The 21,330-nt window shown below is 43.5% G+C and overlaps 1 protein-coding gene across 7 annotated transcripts; it reads left to right on the top strand.

Moving 5' to 3' along the window:
• Positions 1–362: 362 nt before the first annotated feature.
• On the top strand, positions 363–20,312 carry LOC121545554 (E3 ubiquitin-protein ligase TRIM33). Of its 7 annotated transcripts, none has more exons than XM_041856166.2 (21): positions 363–1,146; positions 4,869–4,987; positions 5,123–5,270; positions 5,784–5,916; positions 6,139–6,255; positions 6,547–6,661; positions 7,084–7,230; positions 7,443–7,560; positions 8,072–8,433; positions 8,824–9,009; positions 9,449–9,505; positions 9,954–10,163; positions 11,259–11,400; positions 11,597–11,660; positions 13,444–13,600; positions 13,798–14,216; positions 14,428–14,551; positions 15,658–15,732; positions 16,105–16,257; positions 19,236–19,286; positions 19,492–20,312. In XM_041856166.2, the coding sequence occupies exons 1-21, from the start codon at positions 387–389 to the stop codon at positions 19,741–19,743; spliced, it is 3,909 nt and encodes a 1,302-aa protein (XP_041712100.2). In that variant the 5' UTR covers positions 363–386; the 3' UTR covers positions 19,744–20,312. The 7 variants fall into 7 exon arrangements, with proteins under 7 accessions (XP_041712100.2, XP_041712101.2, XP_041712098.2 ...); XM_041856167.2 differs by having other exon boundaries at positions 8,069–8,433; positions 13,462–13,600; XM_041856164.2 differs by having other exon boundaries at positions 8,069–8,433.
• The last annotated feature ends 1,018 nt before the right edge of the window (positions 20,313–21,330 follow it).

Below are 21,330 nucleotides of genomic sequence, written 5' to 3'. Positions count from 1 at the left end.
TCCCTGTGACTGCTAAGTTTTATGGGTATTACGACTCATACTGTGGTACTCTATTGCAGAATTCCCTGCTGTCATATGACAATGAGTCAGGCCTAATATATTTTTTGCATGACTAAACTAAGCAAATGCTACAATTCTTGTGTGTGAGATGAGATTTTTTATTTTCATCTTTCAAATGTTTTGGAAATGTAAAGCATTACTTTGATATTATCCAAACATGATCATATCATTTTTGTGTCCTACGAATTATTTTGGAACGTTTATACTCTGTTATTGACGAACATGGTCAAAGATTAAGACCGTAAATTACGTGATGACGTAGGCAACACGTTTTTTTACTCTGTACGTAGGACGTCCAGCCGGTTGCGGTTCAAAGAGGAAGGAAGATGGCGGACAACAAAGGCGAAGAGGATATGGAGAGTTCTTCCAAATTAGATTCAGAACCTCAGGGAGAGGATAGCGGAGACCCCGAATTGAAAGATGTGAATACGCTGATTGCCATAGAGACAAATTTGAAAGAAGGAGAGGATTCACAATCCCAGGAGAATGTTTCCCAGATGCCTAAACCTGCTAACGACGTCGTTAGCGGAGGAGGGGACGCTAGCAGCAACAGCGCGGGCACAGGGGAAGAAGGCAGCATTAGCAGTAACGTTAGCCCAGTTTGGAACACCAATGGGGCGACAACCGAATTGAAAAATGTGAATGCGGTGATTGTCACAGAGCCAAATTCGAAAGAAGGAGAGGATTCACAATCCCATGAGAATATTTCCCAGGTGCCTACACCCGCTAACATTAGCGGAGGAGGGGACGCTAGCAGCAACAGCGCGGGCGCAGGGGGAGAAGTCAGTACGAGCAGCAGCCCAGTTGGGAACACCAATGGGGGGACAACCGAGTCCTCGGCTGCTGGGGACACTGCTGGAACCTCACCAGCACTCACAACCGATATGTCCCCACCAGCCAACCCCGTCACCCCAATAAACCTCATGGATACGTGCGCTGTGTGTAAACAAAGTCTCCAGACCCGTGACTGTGAACCTAAACTCTTACCGTGTCTTCACTCATTTTGCTTGAAATGTATCCCCCAGCCAGAGCGACAAGTTACCGTACAGGTGCCCGGGCCGAACGGACAGCCAGACACCCACATAGGTGAGTGTAGCCTACTTTCAAGTGGGCATGGAATGCACAATTGCTAGCTACAGTGGTGTAGGCACCAAGTACCAGCAATTGTGTATAAACGTTGAGTACCATGCAGCTGCCAAATGGTCAGCAAGCATAATGACATGCTAAGTCGACTTGATGGCAAGTTTCAGGATAATATTGGTTTTCACTAATTACTAGCCGTCATATGGAGATAGATAGTAGCTATATATTACTCACACTGTGACTCTTCTTACAATCACATTGGCCATAATCTAGTTATGGTAATACAACATAGCATACTGAATAGTCAACAGCCCCTGGGCCTGATAGGCCAGTTATGGGCAATTCCATGGTAACACCGAGACTCAGATTTGTCACTTTAAAATGTATGTCAAACAAAAACCAATGATTGTAAAGTTAAATAATTCATACAACTCTATGCACAAGGCCTACTTAACAATTTCCTCTGAAAATGTTACAAAAACACATTTTACTTGAAGAGTGCATATGCAACATTTGGTAACAGAATGATGGTTTGTGCTGTTTGTGCCATCATTCTGTTAACATTACTTAACTTTGCATCTGCACTGCTCTTCAAGTAAATGTGCATAGAGTTGTATGGTTAGTTTATGCCAGAAGAGGATTCATATTGAATGTCACATGTGCCCCACAGCTAGATACAGAATATAATTATTCTCAGTTTCTCTTATCTGTAAAGAGCCTTGGCCTAGGACCCAAAATTCAGTTTCACCATCCGTGGGAAGTTTGTCCATCCACACAACATGATCGTTGCATGACATGACAACTACAACAGAATAGGTGTAGGTAGCCTCGAGGTTTAAGTGTTGGGCCAGTAACGGAAAGGTAGCTGGTTTGAATCCTGGAACCAACTAAGTTAAAAATCTGTCTGTGCCCGTGAGCAAGGCATTTAACCCTAATCAAGGGGAGTTGGGATATGCAAAAATACACATTTCCAAGTCACACATGCGTGTACATGTGTGAAATAGGACAAATACAAGCACCCACCTAATTATTTTATATTTATCATACATATGCCTATAATGCCATTGACAAATCAAATGACAGATGAAACATGGTGCTCTTGGTTTCTGCTGAGAATAAATTATCTGCTTTCCAGCTATACTTATTTGTCATTTTGATGCTTTTCCCAGTTCCGATTCAATTCACCTACACAGTAATGTCCAAAGAAGTCAACTTTTTGCAGTTTGCTGTAATGATTAGTCCATGCCTATTTCTCCCTATGCAATATTTTGGATTACTATTTACTTTTACTCTATCAATGCTAAATTCTAGTAAACCAGATCTTGATACATTAACCCTAGGCTAACTACTGACATTCAAAACTCATTTACAGACATTTTATGGGTAAGTTATTAAAGCTTAGGTCTAGATAATGGGCAACCAAGAACACACAATTCCAGCATTATTTCTGGCATTAAATCAAGGTACAATGTTTCCCATTATAGTTGTGACCTTCTAGTGGAGTGGTGGTCATGTAGACAGACCATGTGGTAAGGCCATGGGGTGAACATGTCTGACCCCCAACCATTACGATACATTTGATAATGCCCAGGAACACTGCCCTTTCTGCTTGCCAGCACTCATTGCACTCAAATGCCATTATGACACATCGGCCTACACCTAGTCTGGTCCTCCTAGATCTGTTTGTGCGTATTGCAGCAAACCCCCTATGGTCATTGATGTGCCAAACTTTTGGCATTGACAATGACCATAGGGGTTGGCTGCAATATGCACAAACAGATATAGGAGGACCAGACTAGACTAGGTGTAGGCTGATGTGTCATAATTGCTTTTTTCAGAAGGCAATGAGTGCTGACGAGCAGAAAAGGCAGAAACAGATCTGGGACCAGGCTGCACCTAGCCAATTTATATTCAATGCCTATGGCAATTTGGCCATTGTGGTCAAAACTACCGAAGGGTTGTTCTTTTTTTCTGTTATGACCCACTTTGTCTTACCAACATGGCTAAGTTTCGATGAATTCGATGTAAAACATAAATACAAACTCCTAAATAAGAGCACCAAGTCTACAAAAAATAAAATTGCCACTTGGTTTGGTATAGACTACCTACAGCTGATGGATTGATTTGGGGAAATGTAAACACTCACATTTGAACTATTAATGCAAGGACTTGCAGTCCATGAGATCAATATCATGGTTTTAAACATATTTTGAAGCTACACATTGTTTATTTACAAAGACTGAAATGCTAAGAAAATCATAGGCCTAAATTAAGTATTAGGCCAATCATACAACGTTATATTTTGGTTTATTTGCCTTGCCCTCAAGGCGATTGTCTGAATGTGGCATCTGTTTTTAGATTCCATGTAGATATGTAGCTGTACAGCCTAACCATTAAACAAACATGTGGACTAATAGTACAAGATTGTCAGCGTCATACACATGTAGGCTATTCAAAAGGTCAGGCATGACAGGTGCAACAAAATTAGACTGTATATTTAATAAGTTGGCCGTCTTCTTAGTTTTCCCCTAGTCTGATTTTCTATGTTATTTTCAAACATTCATGCATGAAATTCTGCCTCGCCTATTAGGTCATATAAATGGTATAATGTAACAATAACAGACCATGATTTTGAAAAATGTGAAATTGCATTTCGATACAGTTTGTGTGCAGTGCACTGCATGCATGTGTTTGCATGCGCCCTGATTTGCCTCAGTTCAAAGTGTCACAGCTGCAGTGGCAGATCAGTCTTGGTGGTGTGGTCTCCTAAACCCTTTCAGCTGCACTCACAGCCAATCACTCACAGCCCATTGCAGTTGGGGCTTACACAAACCGGCTGTGTGCAGCATGAGCTGGTATAGACTGGCTCAAACCGGATTGAGCTGGTTTGTGCTGCATCCAGTAATGTACACAGAAATTTAATTAATGGGTTTAAGGGAGTTGAGAGGAGTTAAGTTTGGGGGTGGAGCAGTTAAGGATTATGTATTCAACATTTAGCTTGCAGTTAAGGATTATATATTCAAAATTAAGCTGAAGGGTTATGTATTTTCAACATATCATTGCCCACTTTTCATACAGCTCACATTTGCGTGTCTCATATGAGCATATCAATCTGTCATTATTCAGAAATCTTGAAAATAATTGGAAATATTGGGGTGAATCTGAATATGATAATTGAATGGATTTATATAATTTATATAATTAATTTATATTCCCAACCCTCAAAGGGGAACTGCCTCATCCACCACCAATGTGTAGCACCCACCTACTTAGGCCCTAAAATGAATTTCATAGTCCGCTATTATGGTACTTACTAATTCAGTTGTAGCATCTTTATTATTAATACGTTTAAGTACCAACGATTTGTAAACTGTGAACAACTGACATGGCTGATGTTTTTTAAACAAAGCTACCCAGAAATCAGTCTTCAGATTGTAGATGCAATCAAACTTGATAAAACTCATCTTCATCCCACCACATTTTTTTGTGGTAGTGACAAGTTGCCAAAAGTTTAAAATGAGTTGAACCAACTTGATGATTTGCATTCGTCTCTTTTCTACACAGGCCTTTTGAATAGCCTCTGACCTCTGTAGTATCTGTATGCGAACTATTAGCAAGAAAATAAACCGTTTTTTTGCTGATTTCAAATAATGTTTTCTTTGTCAATTTAACCCCTTAGGCCTAACCAGTGCTTCTATCTTGTGTCTTTCCTCTGTCTACTCTAGTGAATGTCATGCGGTGCATAGTTTGTTGTCAAGACTGCAAACAGAGTGACATCATTGACAACTACTTTGTCAAGGACACCACCGAGGCCTGCAAGACTTCAGATGAAAAATCTGCACAGGTATACCACAATTTAACTCTTATTCAATTCAGTTACATTCAAGTGGATGGTTAATGTAATACAAACTCCCCCTTTATCAGCTGTTCCTAGCCTAAGTAGGTGTCTAAGTGGGGTTGTGTGTTTTGTCTCATTCAGATGTGCACCAGTTGTGAGGACAACGCAGATACCATTGGGTTCTGTGCAGAATGTGGAGAGTGGTTGTGCAAAACCTGCATCGAGGCTCACCAGAGGGTCAAAATCACCAAGGACCACAAAATCCGCAAGAAAGAGGACGTCTCTGAGGGTACTGTCCTACAAACCTAAACACAATATGTGATGGGTACCCTAAAATATCAAGTGACAATTTGACATAGCCAAGTTGGACGTGTAGGCCAGAGGTTTCTATTTGCAAGTAGAAGGCTCTGGTGTAGGCATTTGGTGACCCTTAGCATGGTGTAGTTTCCCCAGGCCTCCTAACTTCACAGCTGATTGGCTGTTGCCGTGACAACCATGCTGCATAATCAGTCTGAGTGCTCCAGTAGTAGTAGTAGATTGGCCCGGCTCATTCTCAGTATAGCTGACATGCAGTACTCTATACTTTATTCATTAATGTATTTCTCTTTCTTTGATTCTTTCTCTCACACTTTCTTTCACTCTTAAAAACAAATTTAAAAAGTTGTATTCTTTTGTCATTTCTCGCTCTCTATTTCACACTTTCTTTCACTCTTAAAAACAAATTTAAAAAGTTGTATTCTTTTGTCATTTCTCTCTCTCTATTTCATACTCTCTTTCCTTTGTTTTTCTCTTGTCTCTGTAGAGTCTGTAGGTGTGTCGGAACAGAGGCCTGTGTTCTGTCCCATCCACAAACAGGAGCCCCTGAAACTCTTCTGTGAAACCTGTGACACACTCACTTGCCGGGACTGCCAACTGCTGGAGCACAAGGAGCACAGGTAGGACATGCAGTAGTGCATAGACAACACATGATCTTTAGAATAGGAAATCAAAATCTGTAGTGAATTTTGGTCGGTAGTGGTGGTGGATGGTAATACGTTTGGTTTTGTGTTACATTCACACACATCCAGTGAGGATCGAGCACAAAGAGAAAAGCAGCAATCTAGTCCAGTGATCTAAGCCTTGGTGTTCTTTGCTGAACAGAGTTTCTCTTCTCTCAGGTACCAGTTTCTGGAGGAGGCCTTCCAGAACCAGAAAGGCATCATCGAGACGCACATGGTCAAACTGCAGGAGAAAAAGACCTACGTTCACTACTCTCACTCTCAGGTGACAAGCAGGTACAGCAGCATTCCCATCTCTACTGTGAACGTTGCTTGTTTGGAGACGTCATAGCTGCAGGGGGAACTTTCCCCCAGGTATAGATCTAGAATCATCTTCCCAAATCAAATCTTAACCATTAGTGGGGGAAATGCTAAACTGACCCAAGATCAGCGTCTAGGGGCCACTTCACCACCCTACAGTGATTTCATAAGGGCTTGTTTATGGGTTGAGAAGTAAAGTGCTCTTTTGTTGTTTACTAGTGTGTCTCTAGTTTGAGTGTCTCTGGGTGTGTCCCCGTTTCCATCCAGGATAAAGGAAGTTACTGATACCCATAAGAAGGTGGAACATGACATCAAGATAGCCGTGTTCACTCTTATCAACGAAATCAACAAGAAGGGCAAGTATTTACTGCAGCAGCTTGAGGTAAGGCCATCATGGAACCTATGCAAGGAATGCATTTGAACTTGTCCCTCAAAGCCTTTAGAATTCCCCAAATTACTTGAGTTAAAATCATTTATGCTCTCAGGCCCGTTTTCCTATTGACAGATTATGCCTAGTCCTGGACTAAAACACACTTTCAATGGAGATTTTTAATCCAAGACTAGGTTTCGGGAAACCGGCCCTCAGTGTTTTGTCTAGGCCTATATATTGAGAAACATGAATACTAAAGAATCACTGAACTTAATTTGGCTCCTACATTGCCAGATGATGTGAAATTGTTTCTGTGACATTACTTGAATACTGTTTTAATTGAATAAAAAGGGTTAGGCTTTACCCTAATTACATAGGCGGATGGATGCCTGTTGGTAACGTTTCTCCCTACGGTTTGTCCCTTGGTCCTCCAGTGTGTGACTAAGGAGAGGAGCATGAAGCTGTTGTCCCAGCAGACAGACATCGCCAACCTGGCCAGGCAGATCCTCCACGTGCTCAACTTCGCCCACTCTGCCATTAACAGCGGCAGCAGCACCGCCCTGCTTTACAGCAAGAGGCTGGTACGGAGAACAAATAAACATACACAAAAACACACTCAGGGAAAGGCTCACACACACAATCTATTCTCCACACAGAAAGGCCAAAGAGTGCACTATAATATGCAGAAGCTATAAGGGTTGCCCTATCCTAAATCGATCCTCTCTATAAACTATAGTGTCTAAAGTATCTGCAAACCAATAACATCCCAATATCTTAATATGTGTCTGTGCAGATCATCTACCAGCTGCGCAAGGTCCTGAAGGCTGGACTGGAACCAGTGCCTCAGGCTAACGGAGCTGTTCGCTTCTTCTGTGACCCCACATTCTGGGCCAAAAACGTGGTCAACCTAGGTGAGCGGATTTACTACTCTACATGCAGGGAAGTATGCAAGGACATCTGTTTCTGGCCACTGATGGTACAGTATAAAGCATTGCATAAAGCGGGAGATGTGCCCTACCTGCACACTGATGATAGTGCTTCCCAATGGTGACCACAAGATTGGCAGACTGTTTGGCATAGTTGCACAGTTTGGACTACGAGGATTAAATGTCTGTGCCTTTTTCTTTTTACGCTTGTATCCTTTGCATCATGGTAGGACAGCAGATTATTTGACACGGCAATGTCTAGGGGACTGGTATAGACTACTAACAGCTCAGCTGGTAGAGCACGGCGCTTGTAACGCCAAGGTAGTGGGTTCGATCCCCGGGACCACCCATACACAAAAAAAAAAATGTATGCACGCATGACTGTAAGTCGCTTTGGATAAAAGCGTCTGCTAAATGGCTTATTATTATTATTATTATTATTGTTACATACTCAGTCACTTACTTTAGCCTCTCCTCTCTCACCCTCCCACTGTAGGGAACCTGGTGATCGAGAAGATGCCCCAGGCTCAGCACCCTCCCAACATTATGGTGGGGCCCATCTCCCCGGGCCACGGCCACCCGGGCCACGGCAAAAGCCCGGGGCAGATCAACCTGGCCCAGCTCCGGCAGCAGCACATGCAGCAGCAAGCCTTCGCCCAGCAGAAACAACAGCAGCAGCAGCACCAACAGCAGCAGCAGCAGCAGCACCAACAGCAGCAGCAGCACCAGCAGCAGCACCAACAACAGCAGCAGCACCAACAACAGCACCAACAGAGGATCCAGGAACAGATGCGCATTGCCTCCCAAATGACCCAGCAGCACCCCAGGCAGGCTGTACCTCAGATGGTACAGCAGCAGGTAGACAGAGGAGGACTGAATGTCTTGATGTTTTTAGGGTACCATTGTTCCCATCGATAGCAGTGGTATAGTGGAGGGTAAACGCAGTTTACACACCTTTTTTTATTTTTCACAAGCATTTACCCACCTATTGCGGAAAAATGCATTGAAAATATAGGGAGTGTTAATTTACTCAACCCAAACTGTGATCAGCATTTACCCCCCACATAAAAAAAAAAAAAACAATACATCACTAATCAATAGTGCCTTACAGAAAATATTTCTGCAGTCATAACATAGTGGACCTATAATAGTACTGAATATTATGTGTTGCTCTAATGATTTTGCTAATGACAGTTGTATTTTGGGGTAAAAGTATAACTGTCTGTCCTCTGCTGTGTCTCTCCCTAGCCCCCGCGCCTCATCAGTATGCAGGCCCAGCAGAGGGGCCCCATGAACGGCGGGCCCCACATGTACCCCCCCCACCACCTGCGCCTGCCCCCGGGACAGGGCCGCATGCCCAGCCCCAGTGCCCAGCCACGCATGCCCAACGGCCAGCAGTACTCCCCCATGATGCAGCCTCAGCTGCAGAGACAGGTCAGACTACACCACTCGCATTATGTCCCTGAAGGGATCATTTTTTAAAATTGAATTGAGTTGAGGTATAGATACATTATTACTCCCCAAAAGGGAAATTGATCAGTCAACGCATCCAAAGATCATATCCATAAAATAATAACAAGAACAATCACATATAAACAATAGGACGGCAGGTTAGTGGTTAAGAGCATTGGGCCAGTAACCGAAAGGTCGCAGGTTTGAATCCCTGAGCCAACTAGGTGAAAAATCGGTTGATGTGCCTTTGAGCAAGGCACTTAACCCTAATTGCTCCTGTAAGTCGCTTTGGATAAGAGCGCCTGCTAAATGACTCAAATGTAATATGTTTTATGCATAAACCGGTATTACTGATTGGCGCAACTGTCACCATTTTGTAGTAGGATTTTCACTGTATGTATGGGTACCTTTTTGTGTTTAGATGACTGTAGATTCTGAGCTGAGCGACCACAGGTTTCGTTTGTTACATCTCACTGGGGTTTGGCACTTTTTCTACTTATACGTAAATGGTAGTTGTTAGGGCTGTGACGATATCAGTATCGCAATACTCGTTAGTATCGTGGCAAGGAAACAAAACACAAAGCGGATTGAACGTCTTAAGGAAAACAGCCCTAATGTTGGAAGCAAACATCATTATGTCGTCGTCCAGAGTCACATTTATTTATTGTCCAAGCAATAGCACACAATTTGACATACAGCGGTTTTTTAAAGGACCAAATAGTCTGCTTTGTGTTTTTGCCATGGAAAGAATATTGTGATATTGGTATCGTCACAGTCCTAGTAGTCTTGTTGCATGGGCATGATTCGTGATTATGCTTCCAAAAATGACCTTTCAGCACGTTGTAGACCTGGTAGAATTAAACAACAATAAATATTCAATGCTGTTGCAAATCTCCAGTTTTTTACCTCCTTCTCTGTCCCTGTAGCATTCAAACCCAGGTCATGCTGGACCCTTCCCGGTGGCATCTCTCCACAACGTGAGCGCTGCCAACCCCACCAGTCCCACCAGTGCCAGCATGGCCAGCGCCCATGCCCACCGTGGCCCCGCCAGCCCCATAGTGGGCGCCATCGACCTCATCCCCTCCGTCACCAACCCAGAGAACCTGCCATGCCTACCAAACATCCCCCCCATTCAGGTGCACACAGCCCTCAGGGACCAGGCACATGTCACGCACCTCCAAATCTCACCATGCCTGCTTCCATTCTCATCCTTTCTCCTGGCCCCCACCCCTTTGCTTTTTGTAGATCTGAGGGGATTGGATAAGTATGAGTAATATGATGAATATTTAATGTATACTGAGCAAAATATAAACGCAACAATTTCAATGATTTTACTGAGTTACAGTTCATATAAGGAAATCAGTCAATTGAAATAAATTCATTAGGCCCTAATCTATGGATTTCACATGACTGGGCAGGGGCGCAGCCATGAGTGGGCCCACCCACTGGGGAGCAGGGCTCAGCCAATCAATTCGTTTTTTCCCCACAAAAGGTTTTTATTACAGACATAAATACTCCTCAGTTTCATCAGCTGTCCGGTTGGCTGGTCTCAGACGATTCCGCAGGTGAAGAAGCTGGATGTGGAGGTCCTGGGCAAGGCGTGGTTACACGTGGTTGTGAGGCCAGGTGGACATACTGCCAAATTCTCTAAAACGATGTTGGAGGCGGTTTATGGTAGAGAAATTAAGTAAATTCTCTGGCAACAGCTCTAGTGGACATTCCTGCAGTCAGCATGCCAATTCCACGCTCCCTCAAAACTTGAGACATCTGTGGCATTGTTGTGTGACAAAACTGCACATTTTAGTGGCCTTTTATTGTCCCCAGCACAAGATGCACCTGTGTAAGGATCATGCTGTTTAATCAGCTTCTTGATATCCCACACCTTTCAGGTGGCTGGATTATCTTGGCAAAGGAGAAATGCTCACTAACAGGGATGTTAAAATATTTGTGGGATCTTTTTATTTCTGCTCATGAAACACTAAGTGTTGCGTTTATATTTTTGTATAGTATAGTTTCTGCCATATTGCTTAATACCTATCTGTGCTCATTGAAGGAGCTAGGGGAAGGGGGTAGGAAGCGGAACGGAACCTGGCTCAATTTAGATCAAATCAAATGTGGTGCTCATACATGGACATGGTGATACTTCATCAGAAATGTTCACAAGGTGAACTGAAAATGACCACTAATTCAGTGTTATTTTCCTGTGGCTGGATGCTTTGTGGCACCATTAGCTGGAAGACGCGGGCTCCAGCAGCCTGGACGCCCTCCTGAGTCGCTACATCTTAGCCAGCACATACCCTCAGCTGGGCCTGGGGCCCCCCGGGAACATGAACCTCTCCCACGGACCCTCCACACACTCCCCTGGCTCCTCAGGTACTGGAGGACGACTCTACTACAACGAGCACAAACACTTTCTTCACACACACAGCTTCAATCCAATCTATGATTTTAAAATCCTTTTCTCAAATCACTGTCATGGCTATCACGTTTTAAAGAAGAAAATTGTTTGTCTTACATGACTTCTATATTACTGCCTCATCCTTGCTCTCTGTCTGTCTCCCACCCGCAGGCTTATCAAACTCCCACACGCCTGTGCGGCCATCCAGTACGTCCAGCACAGGAAGCAGGGGCAGGTAATGACGACACACAGGCCAAGCACTAGACCTCTGCTCAAACACCAGGACTCTCACAGTACTTTGAGACAATGATGAGAAAATGACACTATTACATAAAACTGTGAAACATCCATAGGATGCGCAGAAGGTAGCATTGCATATACTGAACCATTGAGTAAGCTGAACAATGAATCTCACTGGCATACATAAATATACACTAGCAGTCAAAAGTTTGGACACAACTACTCATTCAAGGGTTTTCCTTTATTTTTTAAAATTCTTTACATTGTAAATTAGTAGTGAAGACATCAAAACGATGAAATAACACATATGGAATCATGTAGTAACCAAAAAAGTGTTAAACAAATCAACATCTATTTTATATTTGAGATTCTTCAAATAGCCACCCTTTGCCTTGATTACGGCTTTGCACACTCTTGGCATTCTCTCAACCAGCTTTACCTGGAATGCTTTTCCAACAGTGTTGAAGGAGTTCCCGCATATGCTGAGCACTTGTTGGCTGCTTTTCCTTCACTCTGCGGTCCGACGCATCCCAAACCATCTCAATTGGGTTAAGGTCGGGGGATTGTGGAGGCCAGGTCATCTGATGCAGCACTCGTCACTCTCCTTCTTGGTAAAATAGCCCTTACAAAGCCTGGAGGTGTGTTGGGTCATTGTCCTGTTGAAAAACAAATGATAGTCCCACTAAGCCCAAACCAGATGGGATGGTGTATCGCTGCAGAATGCTGTGGGAGCCATGCTGGTTAAGTGCCTTGAATTTTAAATAAATCACACTGTCAACAGCAAAGCACCCCCACACCATAACACCACCTCCTCCATGCTTTACGGTGGGAAATACACATGCGGAGATCATCCGTTCACCCACACCGCGTCTCACAAACACACAGCGGTTGGAACCAAAAATCGCAAATTTGGACTCCAGACCAAAGGACACATTTCCACCGGTCTAATGTCCATTGCTCGTGTTTCTTGGCCCAAGCAAGTCTCTTATTCTTACTGGTGTCCTTTAGTAGTGGTTTCTTTGCAGCAATTCGACCATGAAGGCCTGATTCACACAGTCTCCTCTGAACAGTTGATGTTGAAATGTGTCTGTTTGAACTCTGATGCATTTATTTGGGCTGCAATTTCTGAAGTTGGTAACTCTAATGAACTTATCCTCTGCAGCAGAGCTAACTCTGGGTCTTCCATTCCTGTGGCGGTCCTCATGAGAGCCTGTTTCATTATAGTGCTTGATGGTTTTTGCGATTGCACTTGAACAAAGTTTCAAAGTTCTTGAAATGTTCCGTATTGACTGACCTTCATGTCTTAAAGTAACGATGGACTGTCGTTTCTCTTTGCTTATTTGAGCTGCTCTTGCCATAATATGGACTTGGTCTTTTACCAAATAGGGCTATCTTCTGTATACCCCCCTACCTTGTCACAACACAACTGATTGGCTCAAACGCATTAAGAAGGAAATAAATTCCACAAATTAACTTTTATGAAGGCACACCTGTTAATTGAAATGCATCCCAGGTGACTACCTCATGAAGCTGGTTGAGAGAATGCCAAGAGTGTGCAAAGCTCTCATTAAGGCAAAATGTTTAAAACTTTTTTGGTTACTACATGATTCCATATGTGTTATTTCATAGTTTTGATGTCGTCACTATTATTCTACAATGTAGAAAATAGTCAAAATAAAGAAAAACCCTTGAATGAGTAGGTATGTCCAAACTTATGACTGGTACTGTATGTATAACTGTGTAAGGGAGGTATTGACTGTGTCTGTGTGTGTGACAAGCTGTGGCTCTGCGGGTAGGCCAGGGCCAGCAAGCGCCCCAATGGAACAGCAGGTCAAAGTCAAGCAGGAGCCCGGAGCCGAGAAGGAGTGTGGTTTCTCGGGAACCTCCAACGTCAAAACGGAACGAGGGAAGGATGGAGGGAGGAGCGCGTGCATGGTAACACACCTAACTGCCCAGCTCTTTCAGCTCCTTTTAGCTTGTCTAGACCAAGATCTATATCTAGCAGGTATCTGTTGTCTGTTGAACACCAGAGGTTTTCGGCCTCACTTCTTGACGCTAAACCAGAATTCTCAATGTACTTAACCCACTTGAAAGGGTTCAGGTTTTTCTTTCCATGTGTGTTTGTCCCACAGATGAGTAGTCCAGAGAGCAGCCATACTCCCCCTCTCCCCATGTTGGGCTCTGTGGCTTCTGGTTCCTCTGTCCAGGACGTCCTCAAGAAGGTGGGGGAGTACGTCAAAACTGAGCCCCAGGACCAGGAGGCCTGCAGCGGGGCCAACAGGCCTGCGAACGCCCCTATCACCACCAGCATCACATCCACTGTGGCCTCAGCCACACTGCTGACCAACGGCAAGGGAGCCGCATCCGCTGCCCTGCGCTCTCCACGCACTGCGCAGGGGACCAACCAGAGCGGGGCAGGAGGGAAGGAGGACGACCCCAACGAGGACTGGTGCGCCGTGTGCAACAACGGGGGAGAGCTGCTTTGCTGCGACCGCTGCCCCAAAGTCTTCCACATCACCTGTCACATCCCCACCTTGAAGTGCTCCCCGAGGTGAGCCCCTGATGTGTGCACACAGGCTGGCGTTGACTACAGTAGATGTCAGAATGAGAATGAATTTCATTCATCTAGCACCATTCATTCAAAGCCTTTTACATTGGATGCTGATATCTTGCTACACATCAGCTATAATTTTCCCATGTCTATCTATGCCTATATATCTGGGTTATTGCTTCACATTTTCTTTCTGTGTTTCCCCTCTCAGTGGAGAGTGGATGTGCACGTTCTGCCGGAGCCTGGCCAGCCCGGAGATGGAGTACCAGCCTGACGACGAACCTCGTGGCGAAAAGGACAACAGTGAGCAGGGCCTGAGTCCTGAGGACCAGAGGGTCAGTGGAACCATGCACCTGTAATACCTAGAACACGCGTCAACCTCTTTCCACTGAGGGCTGAGTGTGTGCAGGTTTTCGCTCCTCCCTTGTACTTGATTGATGAATTAAGGTCACTGATTAGTAAGGAACTCTCCTCACCTGGTTGTCTAGGTCTTAATTGAAAGGAAAAACTAGCAGACACGAGGCCCTCCATGGAATGAGTTTGACACCCCTCACCTAGAATGTCTTTCCCTGCTTACAGTTGAAAGGAGTTTCCCATAGGATTAGTAGTTACTACTGCCACTGCCAATTCAATGCATGTGGTCCTCTGTAGCTCAGCTGGTAGAGCACGGCGCTTGTAACGCCAGGGTAGTGGGTTCGATCCCCGGGACCACCCATACACAAAAATTTATGCACCCATGACTGTAAGTCGCTTTGGATAAAAGCGTCTGCTAAATGGCATATTATTATTTCCACACTACGTATATCAGTGAATTTCCATTGACCAACTAAAACCCTGTTCCTGGAGCGCTACCGTCCTGTGCGTTTTCACTCCAACCTTAATTTAGCGCACCTGATTCTAATAATTAGCTGTTTGATAAGCTGAATCAGGTTAGTTACAACTGGGGTTGGAGCAAAAACCTACAGGAAGGTAGCTCTCCAGGAACAGGGTTGTAGAGCCCTACTTTAGATGCCCTCACATTTGAGGAGTGAATCAGTGTGAATCAAGTCAGTACAGCTCTCTTAGGTAGCATAGTGGTTAAGAGCGTTTGGCCAGTAACTGAAAGGTTGCTGGTTAGAATCCCAGAGCCGACTAGGTGAAGAATATGTCGGTGCACTTAACCCTAATTGCTCCTGTAAGTCGCTCTGGATAAGAGCTTCTGCTAAATGACTTAAATTTTAATTTTAAATGGAGTATGTGAGTTCCAGACAACTTGTATTTAGTATGTTTGTGGTCAAGAAGCCTGATGTGCTACTCCTGGCATTTTTATTTTCAGCGTTCAGACAGTGGGACACACATGCCTCAGTCTCTCTCTCTCTGCTTTTCTCTCTCCTAGCTGAGGAATGATAAGGACTTGTGTAATGTTCTCCTGAATAACCACAACCCCTTTCTCTCCCTGCAGAGGTGTGAGCGCCTCCTGCTGTATGTTTTCTGCCATGATCTCAGTGAGGGGTTCCAGGAGCCTGTCCCTCCCTCTGTAAGTATCACCAGCATGTAAAAGGCAATGCCACCTGCATTCTATCTGACCTTGATGGCCACATGTACTCTTTACCTCTACTGAGTACAGCTTCTAGGTTTCTTCCTTCTAGGGACTTTTTCCTGGCCACTGGGTTCTTGATTCTGCCATTGGTTTCTTTGGGTTCTTGGCCTGGGTTTCTGTAGAAGCACTTTGTGTCAACTGCTGATGTAAAAAGGGCTTTATAAATAAATTTGATTGATTGGTTTATTGACTCTGCCCTATACCCACAGCACCACATTACTTCATCATTGTGGCTATAACCATAATGTTCTGTATGTTAAATTAATGAACCAATATGGCTCTCAAATCACAGTGTTCCCCTCTCACCAGATCCCTAATTACTACAAGATCATCAAGAAGCCCATGGACTTGACCCTGGTGAAACAGAAGCTACAGTTGAAGCATGTCCAGCACTACCAGAGCTCGAAGGAGTTTGTCTCGGATGTGCGCCTGGTCTTCAGCAACTGTGCCAAGTACAACGAGGTGAGTGGGCATGACTTCCAGGCATGAGGCGATGGGGCTGACTTATAGTTGAATGGATGCAGGAGAACACATGCACACTAATACTGTATGCTGACAGTGGGAATACACTATTCAGAAGGTTGAGATCTTTGGCATGGACTTGTGCACCCACAGGGATTAACACTGGATGACTGGATGCAGTTACTGTGTACTCACACTAGACTGTTTGTTGTGAATGTGGTGTTGCAAAACTAATTTGCCGTTTTTCTAACCTGAATATTTTCATGGCCACTGTCTTTCTGGTCAGTTATTTTGTAAGTAGTGGGGTAGTCTGCTATCATAAGACTTCTTGATTTGTTTACTGAGGAGTTAACAAAACAAGCAAACCTATAAAATATTTACTATAATTGTCATTATTGCCACAATATATTAGTTCAGAGATTGTCATTCTAAATAAATTTCTTGTAGAGATGACCTTTTAAAAAGCTAATAGGTTCCTTTTTGTCTGTATTCATTATAGCTAACTGTTTCTATCAACAAAAATATAAACGCAGCAATTTCAAAGATTTTACTGAGTTAAACTTCATATAAGGAAATCAGTCAATTGAAAAAAAATCATTAGGCCCTAATCTATGGATTTCACATGGGCAAGGGTGCAGCCATGGGTGGGCCTGGGAGGGCATAGTCCCACCCACTGGGGAGCCAGGCCCAGCCAATCAAAATGAGTTTTTCCCCACATAAGGGCTTTATTACAGACAGAAATACTCCTCAGCCCCCCCAGACGATCCCACAGGTGAAGAAGCCGGATGTGGAGGTCCTGGGCTGGAGTGGTTACACGTGGTCTGGGGTTGTGAGGCATGTTGGACGTACTGTCAAATTCTCTAAAACGACGTTGGATGCAGTTTATGGTAGAGAAATGAACGTTTAATTCTCTGGCAACCGCTCTGGTGGACATTTCTGCAGTCAGCATGCCAATTGCACGCTCCCTCAACTTGAGACATCTTTGGCGTTGTGTGACAAAACTGCACATTTTAAAGTGGCCTTTTATTTGTCCCCAGCACAAGGTACACCTGTGTAATGAGCATGCTGTTTATCAGCTTCTTGATATACTACCCCAGAATGGATTATCTTGGCAAAGGAGAAGTGCGCACTAACAGGGATATAAACAAATTTGTGCACAAAATTTGAGAGAAATAAGCTTTTTGTGCATATGGACAATTTCTGGGATTAGTTTTTTTCTGCTCATGAAACATGGGACCAACACTTTACATGTTGCGTTTATATTTTTATTCAGTTTAGTTTGTCATTGACTGTTCCACACAAGTCCTGGATCTTAAAGCAGAAGTTGCTTTTCTTTACAACCAAATGTTATAGAAGGGTCCAGACAACCAGCGATTTTAATTTCCTCATCCTCATTGTGCAGTACGGGGGCTCTGAAAAAACATGAACAAATGCTCCAAAAACACCCACATGCGTACTTTTTGAAACAGAAAACGCTCTCAGAATATTGGTGTAGGTCTTTAGATGTTGTACACATGAAATTGTGTCATTCCGAACTTTATCCACAGCATTATATTCAATTTTGTGCGACTCGAGCCGTTACCCCTATCCAGCTGTTCCATTCTCAGTGTAGCATGCTGCTATAGGTAACTGCCATAATAAAGGAAACGCCAACATTGTCTTAATAGGGTGTTGAGCCACCAGAACAGCTTCAATACGCCTTGGCATAGATTCTACAAGTGTCTGGAACTTCCTGTGTGGAAGCACCTGCTTTCAATATACTTTATACCCCTCATTTAGTGTTTCATTTACTTTGGCAGTTACCTGTAGAATGGACGTAGCGGTCGAGTCGCAACAAAATGGAATATAACGTGGTGGATAAAGTTTGGATTTGCCACAATTTCATGTGTACGACATGGAAAGACCGGCATCACTATACTAATAGCTTTTCTGTTTCTAAAATGACTCATTTGGGTGTTTTTGGAGCCTTCATGTTTTTCAGAGCCCCCTTACTGCACAACGAGGATAAGGAAATGAATCGCTGGTTGGTGGTAAGTTTCTCAAAGAAGTGAAATCGTAAAAAAAGGGGTCTGGTATCTTTTTAAGACGCTGGTGTAAAGAAAAAGAAGCTAAATACTCCTTTAGTGTAATAATGAATAGTTTCAATCTGATACTAACCCAAATACTTTAACCTTTCGAATGCAAAAGAGTTGTCCCATGTGTGTGGGATCTTCGTCTTTGGCTTTGGAAGTCGAAATGTGCCGATGTCCGAATTGGACCTTTGATATAGTGTCGAACATGTTTTCAAGTGATGTGTTTAGGGGGGAAAGTAATTTACAAAGTGGTTGGTTTTCAACATTGATTTGAAATGGAACAGAGGGGAACAATATGATACCTTACATTGAGAAAATCAATGAGGAACTTAGTTGTGGTGGTGACGTTAAAAGGTTTCCTATTGGTTGCAGTTGACATAGTCAGTGGTCCAGCTCAATGTGCCATATATGCTACATATGCATAAGTTACGATTTCCAAGGACACTTACTAGGTATCAGTGAATGAACTGTCAGTGTCAAGGACAGTAAATCAAGCTAAACAATTTAGCAGGGAGAGGAAGTGAAAGCTGTCACTCCCAGGAATACGCCAGGACCCACGGCAATGCCATGGATGCTGTTCAGAATTCTCTCAGCAGGCAGAAGCAGCCAGGTAAAGACTGACCATAGACTAGACTAGTTGGGAAATGTAATGACAAGATTTACCCAATGTCTGTAAGCTGCAACCTCAGTAAGTGATACAGGAAGTGAAACGAGGATATGGAGGGTGACAATGACACAAACCATATTTGGACACAAGTTCACTAAGGGGTGTATATTCCTTAGGCCCAAAGACCTAGGGTAGTGACAGTACACATGGTTGTTACCTATAACCTGTCTGTACTGTGAAATCCCCCTCCCCCTTCTGCTTTTTTTGTATTTTATTGTACTGTTATCGCCCCTTTTTAGATGTCTCGAATAATCCAGGTTTATGATGAGGAGAAACAGAGTAATGTGCAGGTAAGCTGTTTCTAATACACATGGAGGGGAAAGGTTCGGCTGCCCACCCTGCCACTAGGAATGTTAACCCGCTAATGTACTCCTCCCTCTCCCCTCCCATTCCTTACCCATTCATCCCTCCTGTTCAATTGTACCCTCACATCCCACCCTCCCCTTCCTCATACTCTCCCCCTCTTTCCTTTCCTCCCTCCCTCCCTCCCGGCAGGCGGACTCAGAGGTGGCGGAGGCAGGGAAAGCCGTGAGTTTGTACTTTGAGGAGAGGCTGCTGGAGCTCTACCCAGGTGAGAGTTTCCCCGAGGTACCAGAGGAGGCCGAGGTACCAGAGGTACCTGAGGAGCCCCAGGCCCCAGCTGGAGAGGGGGAGGAGGCGGATCTCACAGAAGACTCCGAGGATGAGTTTGTGCAGCCTAAACGCAAGCGGTTAAAAACGGATGAAAAGCCGATGCACATCAAGTGAGAATCATTGTGTTAAGAGGAAAAGAAAAGGTCAAGAGAAGTGAAAGGATTGTCTTCCTCATCTCACGTTTTTTGCTTTTTTCCCTTTTAAGGCCACATACGTAAAATGCAGGACCTATTGTACAAATGTACAGGTTTATTTCATCCTTTTCCTCTTTTAAAGAGTTATTGTAAAATAGAAATTAAATCAATCTGTGTATCCGGCAAACTGAACATTTTAAAAGACACCTCCATTTCCTCTTCTGTGGCAATTTAGGGATGTTTAAGAAAGTGCTTGTACAGATTTTAAAGTATGATTTTGTTTGCAGTAGTTAAATGAATGAGTCATTTTTTTCTATTATCATTTATAATGTTTGTAAATCTATTGTGAAACATGCTTTATAAAGTATCTGAAACTCCCATTTCCCCTAATCTTGATGTACTATAAAGTTTGACATGAATTACCTACCAAGTATTTGTATTGTGTGTTTGTTAAAATATTTTACCGGCTGTAAATAAGAGGACCCAAATGAGGAAAAACCAGTGACTTGTTTGATCTTTCATCAATAAATAAAAGATGTTCGTCAAATATTTCCTGTAAATAGTGTTGATGTCAATGTTGCAAGACAAGACTTCATTTCAGGCTCTGAGAAGAAAATACGTTTTAAAGGTAAACTGCCCCTTAGAACTAACTTCTCTGGTTTTAAACGGCCTATGTGGCATCGATATGAGTCAAACTTTTACTACAAAGAGTAAATGGGATAATTTTGGTAATGAAGTCGGTCTTGTCCAAAACTGAGTTTTGTGAGTTTGTCACCATTTACTGGAGGGTGTATGGATTACTTGCATGCCCACTTTTGCCAATGATGGCCAATATCCCAGATATAGCAGGTTGTGGTCCGCCCCCAACTGCCATGTAGACATTTGTCAAGTCAGCATATGGGTGCACAGGCTGAGCTGCATTATTTGCACTGGAGCCTTTAGTGGTATGCAACCCGTAGAATAGCTGGAAAATAGCACGTGCTTCAGGCAGAAATGTGGATGCAGCGAACATCAGATGTACAAGATACTACAGAGATGTTTTAAATATCATTATTACGAAATTGGATAATGTTATTAGGAAATAAATAACTCCTTACTAAATAACACCTTATCTCGTTATTATGAGAAAGGTGACGTTATAACGACAAAAATGTTATTACGAAATAATCCAGTTGTATGTTATGAGAAATAGCCTTTATTATGCTGAAACGTTAGCAAAGGCTCCTTGGCAAGCTTGGTTTCCTCTCATGCACAGGTTGACATGTCAACTTGTATTTTCTCCTCGGTTTGAGGCATTGGGAGATAGTGTCATTGAGCAAAATAGATGGTGTTGTCATTAGTTTACCAACATTGTGGAGAAATCTGAGCTCTATGGCTGTACGGCTGATGGGGAAAAAAATCGGACCTCGACGTTATTACTTCTGTCATGTATACAAACTAATGCATCCAAACAGGTGGTGACCCAAAACAGTTAGCCATTTACTTCATATTCTGGGCAGAAGTCTCTGGAAAGGAGATTAGCTAGCTACTTTCACAACCAAGAGGACATAGAGGAACAGTTTAGGCA

This window comes from Coregonus clupeaformis, chromosome 30, assembly GCF_020615455.1.
Source record: "Coregonus clupeaformis isolate EN_2021a chromosome 30, ASM2061545v1, whole genome shotgun sequence".
NCBI lineage: Eukaryota > Metazoa > Chordata > Actinopteri > Salmoniformes > Salmonidae > Coregonus > Coregonus clupeaformis.
Note: the sequence above shows the minus strand (reverse complement) of the source record. Positions and strands in the feature narration are given on the sequence as shown.

Bases quoted from the DNA above. Each gene is read 5' to 3' on its own strand.
- LOC121545554 (XM_041856164.2), top strand. From the start codon at position 387: ATGGCGGACAACAAAGGCGAAGAGGATATGGAGAGTTCTTCCAAATTA. The intron at 5,917-6,138 runs GTAGGACATGCA...CTCTTCTCTCAG, and splicing joins CTGGAGCACAAGGAGCACAG to GTACCAGTTTCTGGAGGAGG. The intron at 6,662-7,083 runs GTAAGGCCATCA...TTGGTCCTCCAG, and splicing joins ATTTACTGCAGCAGCTTGAG to TGTGTGACTAAGGAGAGGAG.